This window comes from Gavialis gangeticus, unplaced genomic scaffold, assembly GCF_001723915.1.
Source record: "Gavialis gangeticus isolate Ggan-Ray unplaced genomic scaffold, GavGan_comp1, whole genome shotgun sequence".
Classification (NCBI taxonomy): Eukaryota; Metazoa; Chordata; order Crocodylia; family Gavialidae; genus Gavialis; species Gavialis gangeticus.
In genome coordinates, this window is record NW_017729024.1 from 45,786,284 (window position 1) to 45,809,474 (window position 23,191).

General features: G+C 42.1%; 1 protein-coding gene across 1 annotated transcript in view; it reads right to left on the minus strand.

The window, feature by feature from the left end:
• CUNH9orf84 (chromosome unknown C9orf84 homolog) overlaps window positions 1-23,191 on the minus strand; it is a 97,845-nt gene that overhangs the window by 55,548 nt on the left and 19,106 nt on the right. The window contains exons 3-9 of the mRNA XM_019518198.1: window positions 22,579-22,741; window positions 17,241-17,343; window positions 13,311-13,449; window positions 7,252-7,381; window positions 6,539-6,633; window positions 3,598-3,843; window positions 255-707 (exon numbers count right to left, since the gene is read on the minus strand). Of these exons, the coding sequence (XP_019373743.1) occupies window positions 255-707; window positions 3,598-3,843; window positions 6,539-6,633; window positions 7,252-7,381; window positions 13,311-13,449; window positions 17,241-17,343; window positions 22,579-22,741 (1,329 nt within the window). The remainder of the gene's footprint in view (window positions 1-254; window positions 708-3,597; window positions 3,844-6,538; window positions 6,634-7,251; window positions 7,382-13,310; window positions 13,450-17,240; window positions 17,344-22,578; window positions 22,742-23,191) is intronic.

Here is a 23,191-nt window from a genome sequence, read left to right on the forward strand (position 1 = left end):
CTTTACTGGGAGCCAAGCTTGTGAGCAAAGGTACTATTTTCACAATCACCTTTCATAGTGGAGCCTAACTTTAATATATTATTAAGGCAATAAATAAGGTACCACCATAGATGAAATATCACATGAATAGAAATTTCACCAAGTGTTCATCCCGTGTAATTCCACTGACTTTGGTATAGTTACACCCAATTTACAGTTATGTAAGACAGAAGAATCAGGCTCAGAATAATGACTGGACAGAACGGTTCACCTACCCTGTTTTTGACCAGCCACATTATTCTTTTCTTCATTTTCGATAAGTACATGCTTAGATCTCAGCATAATGAAGTTGCTCAAAAGGTCAGAACCATCATCACATTTTCTGGTCAGTTCAGCTGGTATATTCCTTTCATTTCTTGAAGAGCTGTTTGGTTCAAAAGATACTTCCTTACAGCTGAGGGATTCAAGGTTATTCTTGTCTTCTTTCTCTTGGTTTAGGAAATGTGTTGGTCTTTCTGTCTTATTTTGCTCTATCTCTTCTCTTGTTAGCTTTTCAGCAGGTGTACTTGCATCATGTATGACACCACACTGTGCTGCCTTCATATGTAATGGAGAGCACTGGTTTTTCTTTTGAGGTGTGAAATGTAGATTTGTTGTTTTGTCCTTGTGATGTGCACCAGCAGAAAACAATCCTTGGTTACTAATGGAATTATTTTCTTCAAGCAATCCTGAAAGAAAAGAAAACATTTCCCTGTAGTTTTGAATTCTCCTAGTAAGGAACCACACCTTTGAAGAACTTATAACTCATGATAGTGGACTTGCTATTGGTACGATTATACTGATTACTCTATTGTACTGATCATGTTATCTCCAGGTAACAACAAACTTGGAAGAACAGAAAGCAAGAATTCCATTATAGAAAATAATTTAAGTGCTTTCAAACATTTTCTCTACTGGTATCTGTGCCGTTTAGGCCCCTGGCATGCATTCATTTAAAGACACAATGGGCACATCTACATGTCACCTTATGTTGCTGTCATAGATGGAGGGAGAAAATATTATTGGGGGTGAGGGGGTGGGAAGGGCTGAGTGCATGTGTCGGGGTGAGAACTACAACTCCCTTTGGGCAATGCACAGTATGACACATATGGTTAGCCCCTTCCTCAGCCTCACAGAGCTGAGGGTGTGTGGGGTGCTGGCCTGGCCTCACACTGAGTGGCATTGTGGTGCTGCTGGTGTTGCCAGCCACCGCAAAATTAGTTTTTGGGGGGAGGGCTAAGCCCCCACCAAGCCCTGGCCTTGTGCCACCTATGGTTGCCATAACAATGCACTCAATCACCATATGATGCGCTACAGCGACTTAGCGATCATATGACTCTACATGCGACTGGCAGCTACTTTGCCACAGTGTGCTCCCCCATTTTAGTGCACTACTATGGTGAAGTAGCAGCTAAAACTAACTGTGTGAACGGCACAGCATGGGCAGTTACTACGCCATGCTTTAGTACTTCCAAAGTACTTTCTGAAGTACTAAAGCACAGTGCAGTAACAATATCACCATAGGGCAATGAGTAGATGTGCCCAATGACATCTAATCCTCAATCCTAAATTGTACCTCTTGCCATGCCACACATGCTCCTCCTGATCACGATCCCGACTTCCCCTGCACTGGCAAGGGTGAAGGTCTGAGACCCAGGATGTCAATTAGCTGATTGTTGGCTCTAGTCAGGGGCCACCCTGGGGTCTTAAACTGGCCCCAGTGTGGTCTGTAGTCAACAATCAGCCTACTGTCAGCCCCAGCCCCTGACTGCCTCAGAGGAAGTTCCAAGACCCTGTATGGTTCCTGGCTGGAGCTGAGAGTCAACTGATTGTTGGCCTTGGACCTCATCAGATCCCATTGTTCATTTAAATGAATGTCCCCCAGATTTACAGGGCATTTATACATGTGCTCCAGGAGGCAGGGAGGGAGGGTTTGCTTTAAGTAGAGCAGCTCCAAGAGCTACTCTAATTAAAATGCCCGGAGCTTTATGTGTCTGTGCTGAAAAATGGTGGTGGGGGTGCTTTAACTAAAGCTTGTCAAATGAGCTTTAGTTAAAGTACCCACGCCACCATTTTTCAGTGTGGGGAGGCCAATACATATGACACTGGTATCTGCTGGAGTGCAGTAATTATCACACTCCAGTAGACTCGATTTATCAAGTCTGCTCCAATGCACTGTAATTACAGCACATCAGAGCAGCCTCGACAAATGTGTATAGGCACCCCAAAATGCTTAAAATTTAAGGTGCAATACAATGTAGAATATTTTTATGACTGGTTTGCCATTTTATGGAACCTTAAGTTGAATGCATATGTAGCATCCTTGCTGTTTATGCTATGATTAATATGTTAATCATGGCATAAATGTAATGTGTAGAGGGGTCTTAAAGTCTTGTCATTTGGGGTGGGAAGAAATTTGGTTATGGATATAGGTAACCATGTTCATTGGAAATATTTTACATTTAAGGATATATATATAGAAAGCATATAGCTTCCTGCCATATCTATATGTTTATAATGTTATAGCCAAATATTTTGCAATATGATGTGCCCCTAGAATGTTGCCAAAGGTAGGTGGCAGGGTTCTTCCATGTGGCATACAGTCATGCTCCATATAGTTGGGGATGGTCCTGCTTTGAGCAGGGGGTTGGACTAGATGATCTTCTGAGGTCCTTTTCAACCCTAATTTTCTGATTTTATGACTTTACATGTCACCATAGTGAGAAAACTCCAGCTGATCAATGAGTTTTCACTACCACACAAGCAGCTGAATTTGCTACAAGTCCTGGACTACTGAGCTATCCTTGAAAAAACTAGAACTCTATGAAAGTCTGATAAACAGATTATAGGATAGAGATGGGCTTTTCTTGGTGACTGTAGGGGATAGGACTGAAAGCAATGGCCTCAAGCTGCAGCCAGGGAAATTTCGGTTGGAGATAAAAGGGTACTTTCTGACTATGAGGGTCGTCAAACATTGGAACAGGTTACTTACAGAAGTTGTAGAATCTCCAACACATGAAATTGTCCAAAGCTGGTTAGACATACACTTGGCTGGGACTGTTTAATCAGGGATGATCCTTCCTTGAGCAGGTGACTGCATTAGATGACCTTGTGAGGTCCTTTCCCGCCCAACTTTCCTATGATCCTAGTGTTCAGTATTATAGCGATACCAATGAATAATAGAAATTTATATTTATTTGAAATTATTTATTACCTTTCATTCAAGAATTCTCCTGCCATTATGTATTTTACTGAAAATGTGAGGGGCCTCATGTGGCTAATTTTCACTTGCAACTACCATATTTCCCACATGCAGTCTTATTAATTGTAAGGGCCAAGAAAGGAGGTAGTTGCACATACATTTTTATCCATGCAAATGCCAATCTAACTTTTTCAAACTTCAACCTTATGGTAAGATTGCTTAATAACTTATGCTGTTTTAATTTCTTTCATTATTCAGGGTGAGAAATTTTCTGTGGGTCAGTACTGTTGAATCTGTTAATGAACCAAGTGATTCTCTGCTCCTTTCTGTGTCATTTTCATCATTGATCATTTCTAACAAAAAACAAATATACTTACTTTCTAACTGAGTTGATGTAATTTGTGAGAATGTTTCCACCTGAGTAGGAAGCAGGCTATTTGCACTAGTCAAATCTATATTTACTAATTGCTCTAAAACATCTGGTGATACCAGATTTAATCCCGAGTAAAGCCACCAGCCTGCTTTCAATGGGCTTAACACTGGTGTTTCTACTTTGACAGATAGTAACTTCTTCAGTTCTGTAACTGAACAATGTTGGCATGTATGTTCAGGAGCTGGATGCTCTAAAAAGAGAAAATATTCTGTATTAAAAAACTAGTAATGTGAGAAAAAAAACAAAGCTTGGAAAACAAAACCCCTTCTAAATATTTATGGCTTAGATTATGTATCTCTTTTTGGATATACTTCTCATAACAATTCAGGATCCTAAATTGGATATAAGAAAAAAAACAACTATTTTACCCACATTAGTAAAATCAGCTCTTTCACACTTTGTCTTTTGTGTTAAACTCTCTAGCTGTGATTTTAACTCCGGTGTCTTGCTATATACACCTGCATCTGTGCTTTACACACAATGCAAAATTTGTTCATTCTGTGGGTTTAATTGCTGTGCTTACAAGCAGCTGTTATACTCAATACTTGGAGAGAAAACCCTAAATAGTAACTAGATTATTTTACAAAGGAATTAGATGACATCAATTGCTAATCTGATCTGGAACTATCAGAGGACAATGGGGGACAATGAAATGTGTGAACAGTGGCGATGGGTTTTTGGCTGCTGTTTCATAACTCGCATGCTGGGTTCAGAAATAATACACGGTTTATTGGTTTTGCTTCTGCACTTCACTCCCTAATGTGTGCTTTTGACATTAGAAACTTAAACTCCCCATAATTATGATCACATTATGGAGGCTATTAACAAGGACTTTCAAACAATAGTCCCACATAAATTACACTCACTTACAAAAACTACCATTTCCATTAAAAGTAATTAGCAGCAGGTGAACTGAAGTTTTTCCAGCAAGAGCATGACTTTTATGCTATGTGTTCTATTTAGCACTAGTATGGTCTCCCACCTGGAGAACGGTTTTATTTTGGCAGAATACATTAAGAAATATGTAGACAAACTGCAGAGGGTCCATAGAAGAGCAAGAAAAATTATCAGAGATCTAGGAAACATGACAGAAGGAAAGGCTCAAAGAATCGGGATTATTTTAGCTGGAGAAGAGAAGACTGATGGAGAACCTGATAAATCATCAAACCCACACGAACTTTGTTATAGGGATGGAAATCAATTATTTTATATGTCCACCGGGGACAAGACAAGTAGAAATGGGTCCAAACTACAAGGGAGTCCTAGGTTAAATATTAGTATGAACTTTCTAATTACAAGACTGTTTAAGCACAGATTACTCAAAGAGGTTATGTAATCACCTTCACTGAGTCAGGCAGGGATGATCCTGCCTTCAGCAGAGGGTTGCCCTAGACAACTTTTGAGGTCTCATCCAGTCCTATTTTTCAGTGATTCTCTCAAATTATTACTGTGGAAGATGAATAATAGGCAAGCTAATTAGTTACCTCACAAAAGGTTCTTAGCCAGCAGGGTCTTGTTCTTTTCCTCAAGGTCAAACTAATTTGGGTCAGAAAGGAGCATTTCCCCTTGGTCACACGGAATGGACTGTGGGAGTTGTTGCCTTCCACTATAGCAGGTATCTCAAACATGCCTGTGGGCCACATCTGGCCCAGGATGCTTCTCATGGGCTGAACCACTCACCTCCATGGGCTGGATTCAGCCTGAAGGGATCCCCGCTGTGGCTGATGGAACACCTGAGGCTGCAGTAATAATCTCCACTGTTTTGGCATGGCTCAGGGAGTTACCTCCCCTCACCTTACCCCTCTTACTTGCTCCTGAAATCAAGGGTTTTAGTTGCCTCTGATAACCAAGACCAGTAGCAAGGAAAAAGTGGGGAGGGGAGTGGTGTTAACTCTGGATTCCAGACTTGTGCTGCAACTTCAACTTTGGCTGCCATGGGAATTAATGCCACTGCTCCCACCACTCATGCACTATACACTCTGCAAAAAGTCCCACAGTCTGGATCCAGCCTGTGGGGCCCAATTAATTTGACACCCCTCTTTATAGCATTGGACACGGTCTTTTCCCTAGGATCATCTGAGCATATATAAATCCATAGGCAACTGGTGCTGCCTTAGTAAGGGAGGAGCATGTGCCCCCCCAGCAACCAGTCAGAGTCTGGGGGGGGTGTCTCCCTGTGGCCAATCAGGCTGACTAGGGGGGGCTTCCCCCGCAGCAAATCTTACTGGCCAGTGAGAGGCCACACTGCTTCCGAAAATGGCTGCAGCTTACATCAAGTGCTTGCGCTCCCCATCCGGTGCTCACAGGGGGGACACCAGCAATCCCGCCTGCCCCCCCGCCCATCGCCTGAGCGGGGAGTGCTGGCTGACAGGGGGTGCACCGGCACTCTCAGGGGGTGCATGTCACCACTGTATAAATCAACTACTTTCCAGTTGTTGCAGTGGCAAGACATTTGATCCCTAGCTGTACCTTTGTCATCCTAGAGCTTTTGTGGTGTTTCAGATTTTATTAGACTCACTTAGATTCTAACTTAGGCTCAGTGGGATGCATTTTCAGCACGTGAACAGGAGAGGTACTTATGAATTCTTTTATAAAACATATCAGCCACATCTACATGTTCATGAATGCACAGTGCCTACTGAGCATTACATTTAGCACTTGCAAAAGGAAATACAATTTAAATGTGCAGTAGGCTTGATTGCACACTTTTTTCATGATGGTTAATGCACAGTCAATTACTGCACATTGAGAATCTTGTGTAAATGTGCCCATCCTCATTACATTTTCTTGAGCACTTTCCAGGCTAATTTCAATGGTTCCGTGGTCCATTTTCATATAAACCTCTTCACTATCAATTCAGTATAACAGAACTTATATCCCTTTACCTTCAAGCAAAAGAGAATTCATGGCATTTTGATATTTCTCTGACTGCCACACCAAGCACTCTAAGTATTCTTTATTTGACTCTGTAATCAAAATACTAAAAGGAACACACAAAAAAAGACACATCAGGCAAGAAACTTAACATCATGTCTTTGGATTTCCAAACTGATTTTCTATTAATAGATTTAGGGAAAGGAATTTTGCAAATGAATTTACTGTGTTGGGGGAGGACGAGAATGGAAATTTTCCTTTAAAGATGATACTTGAGTCTTAAGGGTAGCAAGACTGCAGAGGATGGATACGCCAACATGCAACAGCTCTGCTGCCACTTCATAGCCTGATTGGAAAAGATTTACCTTCTGTCCTCATGTTATGATTGTCAATACTCAGTTTCACTACTGAATACTTGGGTGAAATGATTCCTATGCAAGTATAAAGGATGAAGCTGCACTGTCAAGCTATTTAGCCTTCTAGAAGGAGGAAGATAACAAAAAGTGACTCTTATGGTCTGTTAAGCTCCTTTCATGAAGACCATGCATATGGAATATCTCCTGGGGGAAAGCATCTCTTCAGAGTAAAATATCTAATAGACATAATCATCAAAGTGGCATATTTTGTACAAGAAAACCATAATTTAAGAGAATTCAGTAGAGCTATTGTTGCACTAATTTAGAATATTTTGTACCAATGTTGTTCCTATTAAAGTTTTAATTACCTGTTACTAACAGGAGAAATAGGTTCTGCCTGAAGTCCAGCACACAGTGAATTCAGTTGTGATCTTTGTGATTTGCATGGAGGAGTTAGAGTTATTTCCAGTTCATTTTGAGGACATAAAGTGTAACTAACTAGAAATTACAGAAAAATCACATCACAATGTTAAAAAAAAGAAATGTAAATATTTATGTACTGTATAACCCTAACATTAACAGTATTATATATTAAAATATCTTCATAATCATTTTAATCACTTACTCAATAAAAACAAATTGCTGTACTTTCAGTTTAATTTTCAGGTAGCCAGGGGAATAGTAATGCATAAGACATTCCCTCCCCCTCCTTCACATTTCTACTATGCAATTTTAGAAATATGTTCACAGTTAGAACTATCCATAATTAAAATAATTATTTGCTTTTGTTTTAGGTTTTCTAATACAAAGTTGAGGAGGTGTGACCCTATCTTATAGCCCACTGTGACAATTATGTGGTTGTGTTGTTTGTTTGGGTATTACATGTTGAAAGGGTTTCTTCAGATGAGTTTTGTTCTGGCAGGGAAACAAAGGCTGGATTGAAAGGCTGGATTGCAGAGGGGTTTGGTGTGGCCTGGCTAACTGCATTCTGCCCTCTGGATGGTGCTGGAAGGATCCCTTTTCTGAGAACTCTGGGTGTCTTCACACATGCTCTGGGGCAGAGGAGGGGGGGAAGGGACATTTTAATTATAGTGGCTTTCAGGAGCCGCTCTAATTAAACTGCCTGCAGCAACTCATGTATTCAGTGTCCCACACTTCAAAATGGCAGTGAGAGCACTTTAAAGCTAGTTTCCCGAGCTCAAGTTAAAACACCCCTGCTGCCATTTTGAAATGCAGGGATGCTGAATTCACATAATGCCAAGGCTGACAGAGTGTTCTAATTAGAATGTGTTGAAGCAGGCATTGGACACATGTACAGGTGCCCTCTGGCTTTTTTCAGAAGTTTTTTTTGGCGGGGGGAAGGCGATATAATCTGGGGAGCTTGAGTGTGCACATGCCTGTGAGTCCCTGTGTGACTGCCTGCTGGAGTCCACAGGAACCTGTTGGTGTGAAGCCCCAGAGAGTGCAGATGGAGGGAGTTTGCAACATGGGGGCTGCAGCAAAGAAGGCCGGAGCAGTAGGGCAGGGGCAGTCTGCTGAGAAAAGCAGAGAAGGCCAGACCTCCTAGAGCAAGGAGGGGTTCACTGCAGAGACAGTGAGGATTCCTGACTGCCACTGGGCCAGCTGTAGGCTGTAAATAAGCCCTAGCCAGGGGTGAGAATAAAAAGTGTTCAGAGATAGTGGGTGCATCTACACGTGTGCTTTACTGAGGGGCTGACTATTTAGCTCTGCAGTAAAGTGTCACCATATTAGGGTGTAGTAAATTAATTAACTCCACTGTAGGATAGTACTATCTGGGACAAGTACTATCCTATGGCAGAGTCATTTAGTGTGCTGAAACACATGTAGACAGTGATCTGGGCTGGCTGGGGCCCAAGGATGCTACAGTGCAGGGGCTGCCTGCTGGCTATCCCTGCACTGTAGCATCCTTGTGCCCCAGCCAGCACTCCCATCACCCAATGCTGCCATCTGGAGCCTGGGACTAACCCCTAGAGCCCCCTGCCAGCCTGGGGCTGCTCCACCCCACATCTAACTGCTGTAGTCCAGGGTGTACATGTATATGCTGAGCCCGGGAGTTGAAACCCTAGCATAAACTACCCTCAACATTATTTCTGAGTGCTAACTGCATGTGTAGATGCACCCACTGTGTAATAAGTTTATGTTATATTCTGTCTTCCTCAGTTCCGTGGTAATGTTTTCCCTAATTATTAAAGTTGGGATTTTTTATCGCTAAATTTCCTGTAATTGAGTATCTCACTTCGCAGGAAGTTTGTATTTTCAAGGCCTTGGCTGACTCAGGGTCCCATCATACCCACACTTAAACAAAATTACAGATTATCCTTGCTGTGTTTGTAAGGCCTCTCCTATTGATAATGGGAACCAGAAAATGTGCAACTCAGACACCTCAGGGTTTGAGAGAGAGGTTTATTGCTTCAAGTGTAATTAATAGTCTAGTCTAGTCTTGTAAGTTCTCCTGACAGGAGGATGTCCACTGAAATTAATTCAGTCCCAGATGGGCCCCTAGCAGACGTTACACTTAAGATGCAATTAACCTGTCAATCACACTATAAATAGTAACCTGGCCACATGTTTAGGCAATTAATGGCATGACAAAATGAGAAACCAGCCATAAAAATATTCCACAAAATAAACTAACCATGTCACAGGGTATCCCCTCCATGCATTCTGATGCCTGCAGCTTCCTCCATGTTTGGCAGGCTGACAGCTCATCAGCTGGGTTGCATTCAGGTTGCAAGGGGTTGCAGGGCTCAGTGTGACCCAGAATGGTGCTTGCATTGTCTCACAGCTCCAGCTGGGGCTGAGCAGCAAGTCACATTCTGGTGCTGGGTCATGGGGAGCCTCAGGGTGCCTGTAATCCAGCAGGTTGACTATTTTTCCCTGCCATTCCCAGGAAGCTGGGAAGCATGGCACTTGACATCCCAACCACACGGACCCCAGGGTCATGGACAGATTCCCCGATCCCAACATCCCTGTCCTTTTCTAGTGTATTCACTTTATCCCATTGCAATTAGTTTCCTACCATTTATTTTGTTAATAGAACTAAAGAGGTGTTATCAGGGCAGCAAAAGTTTCTGTCACTATTGAAACAATTACTGTAGAATTACTGTATTATCCCTATGTATTCCACTCTTGGAATACCTGTGTTTGATATCTGAAACTTGTGACCAATGATATGTATTGGCCCATGTCTGCAGCTCATGAACAAGACATTCTAAAGTAACAGTGGAGCAGAGGCAACTGTTCATTAGTTCTTTCATGCAGGTGTTTTTTGGGCTAGTAGGGAAGGAGGCCAGGTCATGGAGTATATATAGAAAATACATCTTGAAAAGCACAGTTAACTTTAAGTAATGGTTCTTTTTTCTTCGAGTGATAGCCCATAAGTATTCCATTTTTGCTGATTCACAAACAGTAATCTTAAGTACAGGAAGTGAATATTCAGAATCTAACTAAATAATGACTGTGAGACAGCTGCGATTTAGATACTTCAATGAAGCACGGAATGAAGCACTGTCAGTAGAAGTTTTATCTACAACCAGAGAATCCTTACTGCCTGAATCTAAAGTAGGTCTCACCAGTCTATTGTAAAAGAGAAGCTACAAGTGAATTCTCCTCAGCTTCTGCATTTATTTTGAAAGCTGCCTATGAACTAAATATTTGTTAGTTTTAGATATATATAATAGGATTCTAAATATCCATCCGTGAGGGGCATAGCTGACTTACAAACACAACAAATGAGATGGTTGGTTCAGTTATGACTGAAACCCTGTATCAGGTATGAAAAATGGGAAGAATATGTGAATAAAACCCCATCAGCAGACCAAAGCCACCTAGTTAACCAGAGAACTACTGTGAATACCAGACTTTTCTACACGGGGACACCCAGGAGAATTAATATGAATCAACTAAAAGTGCAAAGTCAATGTATACAATTTAGTGTGGCAAGGATTAAGCTATAGACATTTAAGGCACCTTCAAAACTAAATGAGCAACCACGTAAGTATTTAACACGCTTTAACTTATGTGTGTTAATTGTACAACTTTATTTGATTTGCCTTAACTTTTCTGATTGTCCCTATGTAGACAATCCCTTAAACTATTTATAAAGCTAAACAATAGAAAGAGACACAAATAGTGCATACAGTTCCATCTTAGTCATGAGTTGTTAAAAAGAACTGAGGAACAACTGGATTTGCTCTGCATTATTATTCTATAAAGGGGAAAACATGAGGGAACTTGGGGCATAACCTCAACCAACGGACACTGTTGGCTAAACCATTCCAATTCCAACAGCATGTCTAAGTGGAATGTGTATGAACAACTGCTTTAAAAGAATTATTCTTAAATGCCTATTACTGGATTTGCCCACTCCCTACCTGATTTGCTCCATTCCACTGTATTTTGGCCTGGAGTGAAACATGCCACTTCCACTGTAGGACAGTATTTGGAAATCTGTATTTCACTTGTAATTTCTGCAGTAAGATCTAAAGAAAAAAAGTGCTACAAATGGTAACCATCTAATTTTATTTCTCTCTCAAAACCTTGAATGTTTCTTTATTGACCTCTGTTGTTAATTGACTTCACCACAATGAAGGACTGCAATTACCATTTGTTTCCAGGTAAACAGTAGGTTTTCATAAGAAGTGACAATTGCCATAAAAGACTAGATGGACCTCTGGCCTGATCAGGTACCTGTGTGGCAATGATTAGTACCAGAAGCTTCAGAAGAAGGTGGAACAAACTCTGCATAATTTAGATGTGGCTGATTTGACATTTGTCTGACTCACCGCTAAAACAAGAACCTGGCTGGGATGTATTCATGAGCATAATGGTGCTGGGAAAACCTTCAGATGCTTGGCTGGTAGGCATTCCTCATGTGCTCAGGGTTAAAGTGATTGCCACATTTGGGATCAGGAAGATTCCTGCAGGTCAGATTAGCAAGGGCCACTGGGTTTGTTTCTTGTTGTTTTTTGCCTTTATTACTATAACTTTTAAATATTATTATTGATATAAATGTATACTGCTTTTTAGAAATATGGACTAAATAATGGACTAAATATGAACTAAATAAATAATACCCTATGACAGTAAGTTCTGCAAGCTCATTTTGTTTTGTGTGGCTAATTATTAGCTTTGGATTTGTCACCTCCTTGATTTCATTTAATGTTTTCCTGTCCTTACATTTTTATAAACTGCCAACACAAGTGTTTTAAACTACCAATCCAGAACTTAGACTGATCTTGTTGATTTCTGTAATAGTCCCATATCACAAGATGAGTTTGAATCAGTTGTGCAAATTATTCTACCTGAGTTTCAAGACTGACTATATATTAGCTCGCAGCAGGACGAGTCTGTTAACTCAGAAAAGGACAGATTGTTGATCTTGAAAGTGGTGGTGACGAGGGAGTTCCAGTCTTGTATGACTAGGGTAGGAGTGAAATGGACCACTGAGTCAGGTGCTATGGATTACTGATGGAGATGCTAGTTCGGTTCTCTCTTCTCTTCCCCCCGCCCCAAACAGGAGGCCACCGGCAACATCATGTGGCACATGAGCCACTGGAGTCATAAACAAGGTCCAGAGTTGGGTGGAACCCAGCTCAGGTCAAGACCTGAGCAAAATTATGGAATTATGGAGCCTTCCATTGCTACAGCTATATTGGTGTTCCCAGTACAGTATGGTCAGCGTGCCGTGAGCATGTTTAGTTCTTTTAACAGGCTGCCAAACTTTTCGTAAAGAATGAAGGTTAGAGATGAAAATGGTAATTTCTAATACTTTAATAGTAAAAGCTGAATAGAATTTCAAGGGACAAAGGAAAAGATACTTCTATAGCCTGAGGGTCATTCTCCTTCTGATTATCAAAGGTCCATTGTAAAAGCTGGCAGTAAGAAAGCTTTCCAAAGAAAAACTCACAAGAAACTGTAATTGAAAATATCAGGCAATCTAAATAAAGTAGGTGCAATCAGCTCCCCTTTTAACTGCATGACATCAGCAATTTATATGCTGCGACTGTGCTGCATATATTATTGTAACCTAGTCTGGGATGTCTTTCAGAGTAAGATTAATCTCAGATGGCTAACATACTCAATTCAATGCTCACAGTATTCATGAGAGAGCAGGGATTAGAATTACCCCTTCAACTCATTTAGCAATGTCTGCTTTGGAGATTACTGCATAGGTCTGGATTGAAATATACTACCTACAAAAGATCACTTATTTTTGTTTGTTTATAGAGAACCTTTAATACTTTGAAATTTTGATAAAGCATATTCCATAGTTTTATATACAGAATGGGACTTGCTCTCATTTGGTTTACACAAACATAAATCTTTAATTGAAGATAAAAGAGTGCACAGTCTTTGTAAATTAAAGAAGAATCCAGCCCACCATTACCAAGAAACAAATCCTTACCTCTTCCAGTGCTCTCATTCACTATATCTTCTGGAGTTAAGTTTAATACATTTTTCAGTTCTAAGCATGATGGAATCTCAGCTTTCTCTCTAAAGTTGTTTGATTTGTTGGATTCTAACATAACTGGTAGCATTAGTGACTGAAAAAAATAATAAATAGAGTAGATCTGGTTAGGAAAGTTCTAAATTAGACCTTTTTGCCTTAACTATTTAATCCCGATTTTTTTATGTTTAAATAGTTTGCAGAATTTTAGACTGAAACTGGTCTAAGATCTTTTAACAAAGAAAGAATGTTATATAAAAAATAGAATTCAGCTGGTGGCAAAACTATTCAAATTAAAATGAGTAACTTATTTGCATACACTGCAGGAAAAAAAACTGAGTCAAATGTTATCTTTACAATAAAACCACAGGCCTGAGCATACTGTTCTCTGCTCCCCTATGTGCAATGTATCATTTGCATACATTGATGCCCGCCATACACTTCCCAGCAGTGCACTCTCCTGTGAGTGTGCAGTTGCACAGATGCAGTTGTGCTTTGTAGCCCGCCTCATCTCCTCCACTTCTCCCACACTCCCAAAACTGGCAGAAAGGGCCACAGGAATGGCCACTAGCATGTGAGACCCTGCAGGAGCAACCTCAGCAGCAGGGTCTGCTCTTGGCCCCTAGGTGTGCAGGAGGGAACAAACAATGGAAAGAGCAAGGCACAGCAGGTGAAGTCCTGCCATGCCACCCCCAAGTGGCACCAGTTAGATCAGTGATTCTAACTTTTTTAGCCTCAAGGCCCTCTCCATGTTCTGAATTTGGATATGTGTCGGTGTTTTTTTTCAACTGGGATGCCATGAAATTCAGAAAAGTTGAGCAGGGCCTTGAGGCTAGAAAGGTTGAGAGCCCAATTCTTTAATTAATTAAAGATACACTTGGTGTGTGTCTACACGAGACATTTACTGCAGAGTTGCCTAACTAGCTCTGCAGTAAAGGTCTTGGTATCTATACATGTGGCCCTATTAGGCTGCAGGAAACGAATAAACTCTGCAGCAGGGTAGTACTTTTAAACACAAGTACTATCTTGTTGCAGAGTTTTTTACTCTGCAGCAGCACACATGCAGATGCTGATGTGGCTGGCTGGCTGGCTGGGGCCTGCCAGCTAGCCCCACGCTGGACCACCCTCATGCCCCAGCCAGCCCACCCGTGCTGAGCTAGGTCAGAGCAGTCCTCAGCTGGCAGGCTGAGCACCCAGACCCTTGGCAGCTGGGGCTGCTCTGACCCAGTTTAATGTGCTGTGGTCCTGGGTGCACATTCAAATAGCACGCCCAAGAGCAATAAATACAGGCACAATAAGCACTGAAATTTGTTGCTCCGCATAAATTTCACGTCCAGTTCTGCATACCACACTTTAACAAGGTCGTGGACAAACTTGAGAGAGTCCAAAGAAGAACCACCCATATGATCAGAATCTTAAAAGGCAAGCCATACATGGAAAGGCTGAGGGATCTGGGACTCTTCAGCCTAAGGAAAAGAAGGCTGAGAGGGGACCTGGTAGCAGCTTACTGTTACACTAGGGGAGTACATCAAGCGCTCGGTGAGCAACTGTTCACCAGGGCACCCGAGGGGAAAACCAGGAGTAATGGCCACAAACTCCTGGAAGACCAATTCAGGCTCAACATTAGGAAAAATTTCTTCACAGTCAGGGTGTCCAGACTGTGGAATAAGTTCCCTCCAGAGGTGCTGCAATCACCTACCCTGGAAATCTTCAAGAGTCAGTGTAATTTTTTATAGTACATCTCAGCACTGGTATGATTTCCTACGGCAGGGGAATAGAATATGCTATATGTTTTGACAAATTTATATACACCTTTTCAAGTGTAAGAGTAAAGTGTTTCAGAAAATAAGTGTGCCCTATGTATCAAAAGCTTGCAAAACACTGGTCTAGGGCCTTAATCCTGATCTCCTGTCTGCTAAACCCCCACTGAAGTAAATGGGAATTCGCCAGAATAAGGACCATGGTTTTGGGAGTGTGGTTCTAGTATAAAAATAACATTTAACTTGCACATTTCTTCTTGCAACCAGCATAACATATGCAAGTGTATCATATCATAGCTGAAATAGCTACTAGGCCTATGCAAATGGGGAAGTATTCGATTGGGATTCTGTCGATTTGGAGGTGATTTGAATCACTGTCTCTATTTGATTCAGCCAAATCAGAATCAGAGATTCAGTGCTGATTTGGAGATTTGGATCAGCTGCACAGAAGCAGGCACAGTCGGGAGGCTGCAGGTTCTCCTGCAGCTCCTCCAGCTGTGCCTGCCTTTGCCAGGGCAGGGGGGAGCTGCAGAAGCCCCCATAGCTGCCCTGCCCAGCTCCATCCCCCGCCCAGCTGCAGTCTCCCGGCACTTAAACCCCCCCACAAAAAATGCACTCACCAGCTCTGGCAGCTGCTGTGGGGGCTTTGGGGCCACATGACAGAGCCCCTCCCCCCTGCACAGCCCCTGCTCCCCATTGACCCCCCACCAAACCCTGCTCCCGATGGGTGCCCTGCCAGCCCCAGCAATTTAAAAAAAAAACAAAAAACACCCTGGCACTCACCAGCTGCAGGAGCAGCAATTGGGGCCTCCGAGGACTTGTGGCAGAGCCCCCCCTGCACAGTGCGGGGTAGTGGGGGGCAGCGGGGATCACCCCTCCCACCTGGCAACCACACAGCAGCTGCCCCATGGCGCGGGTGCAGCCTGACTTGCCAGGGCACCGTGCACTGTCTAGGAGCTGGGGCTGCTGGGGCTGAGTGGTGCCGGACATACAGAGTTGCCCCAGCTCCCAGACAGTGCATGGTGCCCTGCCGAGCTGCTCTGCACCCATGCCATGGGGCAGCTGCGCAATCCCTGCTTTCCCACGCTGCATAGCGGGGATCTGCCATGAGCCCTCAGATGCCCTGATCGCTGCCAGATCTGATGAGTGCGGGGCTTATTTACTTATTTATTTAATTGTGGGGGCTGGGCAGCCATTGGGGGGGAGAACGAGGAGCGGGGGCTGTACAGGGGGCGCTCTGCCACATGGCCCTAGAGCCCGCACAGTCACTGCCGGTGAGTGAGGGGGTTTTTTTGGTTCCTGGACTTCTGGGGCTGGACGAGGGGCCATCAGGGGTGGGGGAGCTCTGCTAGGAGGCCCAAGAGCCTCCACAGATGTTTTTTTTTTTAAGTTCCAGGACTAGGCTGGGGCCGGGCAGGGGACGGGGCTGGGCAGGGCAGCCATGGGGGCTTCTCCCACAGCTCCCCCTGTCTGGGGAGAGGCACACACAGTTGGAGGAGCTGTGGGAGAACCTGCAGCTGCCCAGCTGTGCCTGCCTCTCCCCGGCCGATCCGAATCTCCGAATCTTTCTGAATCTATTCTGAATCAATTCAAAGGCTTCAGCTTCAATTCAGACTTTTAAATGGGGCTCTGGAGATTCAGCTGCTGATTTACAGTAAGAGTATGCTGAATACACTTTTGGCTTTGGATACCAGAGGTATTCAGTAAATTTTAAAAAATTAAAGGAATTCTATTAAAGTGAGCTTTAGGGGTGCCAACAGATATGTTGCAGGGATGTTCCGACATGCTGGAATTACAGTGCATCACAGCAGACTAAATTAATTGAGTGTGGTAATTACCGTGGTACAACCAGCCTCCACGTCTCATGTATTAGCATTCCCATGTTCAACAAGCTGTAGTTCAAGTGCCCCCACTGTCATTTTGAAGTGCAGGGATGCCAATACACAAGACACTGCAATGCTTTAATTAAAGTGGCTTTTGGAGCTGCTCTAATTAAAGCACCCCCCACCTCCAGAACACATGTAAAAGTGCCCTAGGTCACCTTTAAGTAAAAATGCAGGTACAGATTCTAATTAGTATATTAGACAGCAATCATTAAAATCATAGGTGTAAAAGTAATTAGTAATACCTCTGCATCCTTTAAAGATACTTGACAAAAATGCTCTTCAACTGTGTGCAGTTCCTTTTCAATCTCATGAGTTTCCATGTCACTTTGAAACATAAAACTTTCCCTAAAAGGTCACCAAATTGGCATGAGTCATGCATGTAACATATTCCTGATACAAAATTTTAACAATAGCCTTAGTGACTAATACCCTAAGCAGGGCTGTCCCTAGGGGAGAGGCTGAATCAGGGCAACTGCCCTGGACCCTGCGCTTTGGGGGGCCTTGCGGAGCTGGGTGGAGCAGCCATGGTGACTCCGTGTTACCGCCGGCTTCACATTCAGCTGCTTGGCACTCCCCCACTCCCGACCCGCTGCTGAAACTGCCACTGGCTTCCTTGCATCTGGGGGTGGGGCCCTGCACCCTGCTCAGATCATCTCTGACCCTAAGTAAGTCAGAGTTGGTAGGAAGCGGTAGGTTGGCAGCACTGGAGGGGTTGGCAGGTTCATGGGTGGGGCAGGTGGGTGGGTCTGTTGGTGGGGGAGGGTTGCCTGTCCACGGGTGGGGGATGGGAAGGCTAAAAGCCCAGTCAGGATTGGGGTAGGGGGTAGAAAGAGCAGAGCCCTGGGGCTGGGGCCAGCAACTGAGCTTTCCCAGCTCTAGGGCTGCTCTCCAAAGGTTGTACAGATGTTCACCTCCTCAGGTGAACTAATTTAGATCAGCCTGGCCATTTTTTGCCCAATCTAACCTCCCCAAGCATCAATACAGACTGGCACTTAGATGGACCTAGCCTTAGTTAGGTCAATCTAAGTGTAACAGGTGCAGATACCCTTTGACTCTATCACTGTTACAATGCTGAAACTTCGCAATCATTTATATTACTGTATACTACATAGTCTTAGAGACTAATTTTCATTGAATAGTTTTCTAAAGTATAAAGCATTTTTATGATCTAATAGTATTGAAAATTTCTTAAATCTTTCCTTTTATATAATTTTTTGTGAAACATTCTACATTAAAAAAACACAGAGTGATGGATTAAAAATAAATTAGAAAAAGTTCTTCAAAGGTGAACTGACATTATTTTTAAATAGCAAAGAAACAAAATTAAGAATTATGCAGGTATGTTAGGAGCAAGAGTGGATGCAAAAAAAACTTTCTAAAACTTATAACCAGAAACAATTCCCAATCCCCAGGATCTCAAAATGTATTACAGCTGTGAAAGGGACCACTAAATAGGCAATCTTGCTCACCAACTCCTGACTCATTAGTGGAACATATTTTAAAAGAGTATAGAAATTTAAAAAAAAAAGAATTTCAGCATTTAAACCTTTAAATTTCATGGAAGTTTGTAAGAATAAGGTATAGTTACCACTAACTGTTCCACTGGCAGAGTATAGCTTCCTAGAATTACTACCTAAATGCATGAATCAGCTAAAGGGCAAAGCCATCTGTTATGAAGGACTCCCTGTCATCTCTCGTTACAGATGCCATTCTCCTTCCCTCTCTTGCTGGCAGCACATTTTCAATGGAAACAGTTGAGAAAGAAACTGTAATGGGGCCAAACAATCTGAGATGCACATTGAGGAGCTCAGCTTGGAATGAGAGAGGATAACGCTGAAAATTCCTTCTAGTCAATATTTGGAAGAGAAAAGAAACCAGACAGAAACACTTTAAGGACTAGAACCAGGGCTCTTATAATTGCTCTTATAATTGAGAACCGGGCTCTTATAATTGCTCTCCACATGCAGACACTGCATTTTGCTGGGGTTTTATAAATATTTCTCAAAATATGGATTTTAAAATAAACTGCAGAAATTGCATTTTATCAAATTAATGCGGCCGCACGCTGCGCATGAGTTCATGAAAACTAAATTGATTATCTTCAATGAGACTAATCAAATTTATAACTCAAAACTGAATTATGCTGATGATTAGATTACATGTTGGGATTAGAAATTATACAAATGACAATTGAATTGTAACTAAATTATGTACACTTCTGCTATACGATCATGTTCTCCTAAAACTAAAGGTGCCCTTACTTTGTAAAATAATATTCTATAGCATATTTTGCAATATATATGCAAGTATACTGTATTTACTCAAATAGAAGATGATCCTGAATATAAGACAACCCCCAAATAATTAATTTTATACATGGAAAGTCTATAAATGTGTTATAAATTTTCTAGTACAGAATCTAATTATTGGAAGTTTGCCTTGAATTTGTTCCACTCACACTGCTTTAGCAGGGAAGCTAAATCTGGGGGGCAGCCAGGTGGTCTCTTTGCCACCTCAATTTCTTCCCCCTACAGCCTCTTCCCCCACTTACTGTCAGAACCTATTCTTCCAGAGCACATAGAAGTGAGGGGCAAATTTGAAAAAAACTGATTTTGAAATACACATGTCCATGAATTGATGTATTTTACTTTTTTCGAAGTTGTGGCAAACTTTTGCACAGGTACTCTATAAACATGCTTTTAAGCAGCACTTTTGTACTTACTTATATATAGTACAAATTATACATGATATTAGTCAAAAGGCTCATGATTTACCATATAGTTCATTGGACTGGGCACTGGAAGAGTCAACAGTGTTTAAAGTCATGGTGACTCCACAGCTGAGCACTGCTCTGTATGTGTGTGTCCCCCACAAAGGATCCATGTACTAATTTGCCCCCACTTGTATCTAGAACTGGGTGTTTTTGTCATGAGTCCTGGGATGCTCCAAAAATGTAAATGTACATGAGGCACAGGGCAACCTAGTCCAGCTCCACCTCACGGAGGTTTGGGCCACACTAATCATATGCCACAGGCTGAAAGAGTGGGCAATAAAGGGATCCTGGGTGGACTGTTTGAGGCCCAACTGTTTTCTGATGTCTGCCAGACATTTAAGGCTGGTGAAGCAACAGGAATCACTGGACATGCAAAAGAAAGGCACAGTTCAGCTCTAGGACTGAAGAAGTCAAAATGTATTCAATGTAGTAACTCATTATGACTTTAAAAAGAGTTGGTGCTAAGCAGGGACTGAATGCAATGGGGAATGCCACATACTGTATTCAGATGGTCTGTCCTAACCTGTCCTTAGAGTAGCTTCCTATCAGTGGCATAGCTTCTTAGCCACCTTTAGCTAAGATCAAGCGCAGTGGCCATGCAAAGGTCTTGCATACTGCCTGAATGATGCCAGAAGCACTGGGGGGATAGTGCCGGAGTACTGGGATGAAGAAGGAAGAGGAGTTCTCGGCGCTTGGAACAGCACTGGTGGCGGTTTTGGGAAGGAGAGTGACAGTTATGGAACGGAAAGTGGACCAAGAGATGAGAAGTGAATTGAAGAATGAAAATGAAGATTCCGAGTCTGATGCAGGATGGACAAAGGTGGGAAAGACGGGACAGAAAAAGGTAGGAAAGAAAGGTGTGGTGGGATCGGTGGTTTTGAAGGAGGCTTTATTGAAGGAAACAATGAGGGAAGAGCCAAGTGGGCAGCAAGAACAGGAGGAGAGGAGGTTATGAGAGAGAAACAAGGAATGAAACAGTCATTGAAGGGAAGAGGAAGACTAGTGGGAGGAATAAACTAGAACTGCAAAGAGAAAAGATGGGAGGAAGTGAGAGATGGAGTGGCAGGTAATCTATATCTGAGAATAAGAGCAGTAGTAATAGGGACAGGAGAACAGAGAAGTTGGAGAATGAATAGATATGAATTTATAGAAAAATATTGTTTGACATTTTGGATGTTAAAGCAAAACATTTGAATAGCCTGGTTGTCTTTCTTAACCAGAAGTCTTGAATTTCATATTGGAACTGAGAAGGTTATGAGGATTTTTGGAAGACATATGTGGCAGTTGGTGAGAGAGAAGAACTTAAGGGGATAAGTTTTACTGTAGGAGAAAAGACAAGAGAATGGACAATAATTGTTTGAATGTAAATGGACATGCTTGAAATGGAGGAAGTAGAGAAATGGTTGGAGAATTATGTACAAAAAATTTAAGTATGCTGAGAAGATATGTGATTAATACGGTATATGGATAGGATAATGAAGAGTTTGGGTGGTAATGAAGTTAGATAAGAGGAAGTCTGATGGGATAATGCACTTAATGCCAGTAATCCAAGTAGGGCCACACTGGGGGTTTACAATATATTTTGGAAGCCTAAACTCTGTAACAAGCATGGGCATGAAGGACACCTGGATGCATACTGCTGGTATACAATATTCTACAGATGTGAAGGGAAAGGGCACAGGGTGGAGGACTGCCAAGAAGTACTGAAGTGTGTTATTTGCAGGGAAGAGGGACAGTTACAGTGTCGATGCCCGTGATCCTGCAGTCTGTGTGATGTTGTTCCTCTTGAATGAATTACCTAGGTGTTGTTCCTCACTAGGTGTAACTTCCGGCTCTGCTCCTAGGGCCTGGGCTTATACTGAGGCTGCCCAGCCCTCCTCCAATCCAGTGGGCCCCTTTCAGTCATGTGGCCATCTAATTGGGCAAGACCTCACCTGCTGGCTGCTCCACAGCTTGCTCAAGCCCCTTAAAGTGGCAGGTACCAAATAATCTCTGGATTATATTTGATACAATAAAATGTACTTGGGCAAACACCAGAAGAGTGACTGTTTAATTTTTGAAAGAACTGTGGGACACTGGTCTATGTAATCTGGGCTTGCTGACAACACTGTTGGGGATAAATTCCCGGTCTCCATTAATTCAATGTCAGTTTTGCAATTGACTTCATTGGGCACTTTTCAATCTGCTCCAGAGCTGGGGGGAAGGGCTTTAATTAGAGAGGCTCTGTTTAATGATCTTTAGATCAAGTGTCCCTGCCACCATTTTCAAGTGCATGGATGTGGACATGCACAGTAATTACTATGCTCCAGTAGACTTGATTAATTACTGCGCATCAGAGCAGCCCCGCATTACATGTACAGGAAACAGCTGGGATCAGGATTTTGTCCCTGGACTTCTGAGGGCGACAAATCCTGCCCATTGTACTCACAGGAAATTTTGACTGAGGAGGATTAGATTGTTTAAAAATGAACATTATTTCAACATTCCAAGCTGTAGTAAACCCCCCCAAGTACAATTAGACATTGAGAATGCCAAAAAATCATGTCAGTTGATTTCGTGCATTCTCTTTAATACAGGATGTAACCTCCATCCTACCCATTCTTACTTCTAATGAAAAGGAATTGTTTTTTTTTTAAACTAATTAGATATCTTAATTCTTCGCCACTATAAAGGCATTTCAATTAAACAAAATGCATAATAAAATAATAGGAGTTAAGATGTTAAAGGATAATATTGATCACATTTGATTACAAACATATAGGTAAGTAAATTTTGAGGTCAAAAGTATGTAACAATTTGGTAATTACTTGAAAATGTCTTCTTCTGTGAAGTTCTCTTCTTTAGGATTTAAAAGAGGATCCTTGACTAAGAAAATTTTTAGTCTGCTCAAAAGTACACGTAGAGTCGGAAGTTGTTTACAATACTTTTCCAAATTATCAACAAAAACAAGTTCATCGGCAATATATAAATCTTAAAAGAAATGAGAAAAATAATAATTCAACAACAAGCCATTCAAAATAATACATTATAAGAAAAATCTGAATAGTTGTTTAAAATTGTTTGCATTACAATTTTTCATTATTGGTAAAACTCTCAAAGAACCTTAAATCTACAACTTCTTGCTGATTGGCAAGCACTGATTTTTTCCTTCCTGGGAAAAAACGTATTTGCAAGGTTCCTTTCTATTCATTTTCTCATTTGTGTATTAGTATCATCAATTAAGTCATAAACAGTCATGGGTGACTGGTGCTGCCTTAGTTGTGGTGGACACATGCCCCCTCAGCGATTCTTGAAATCAGGGCGGGGATGGGTCCCCCTGTTGCCAATCCCGCCGACTAGGGGGGGATCCCCCCACAGCTGATTGCAAGATGGCCGATTGCTGCGGCCACTTCTGGGAGCGCAATGGCGCTCCACTTCCTG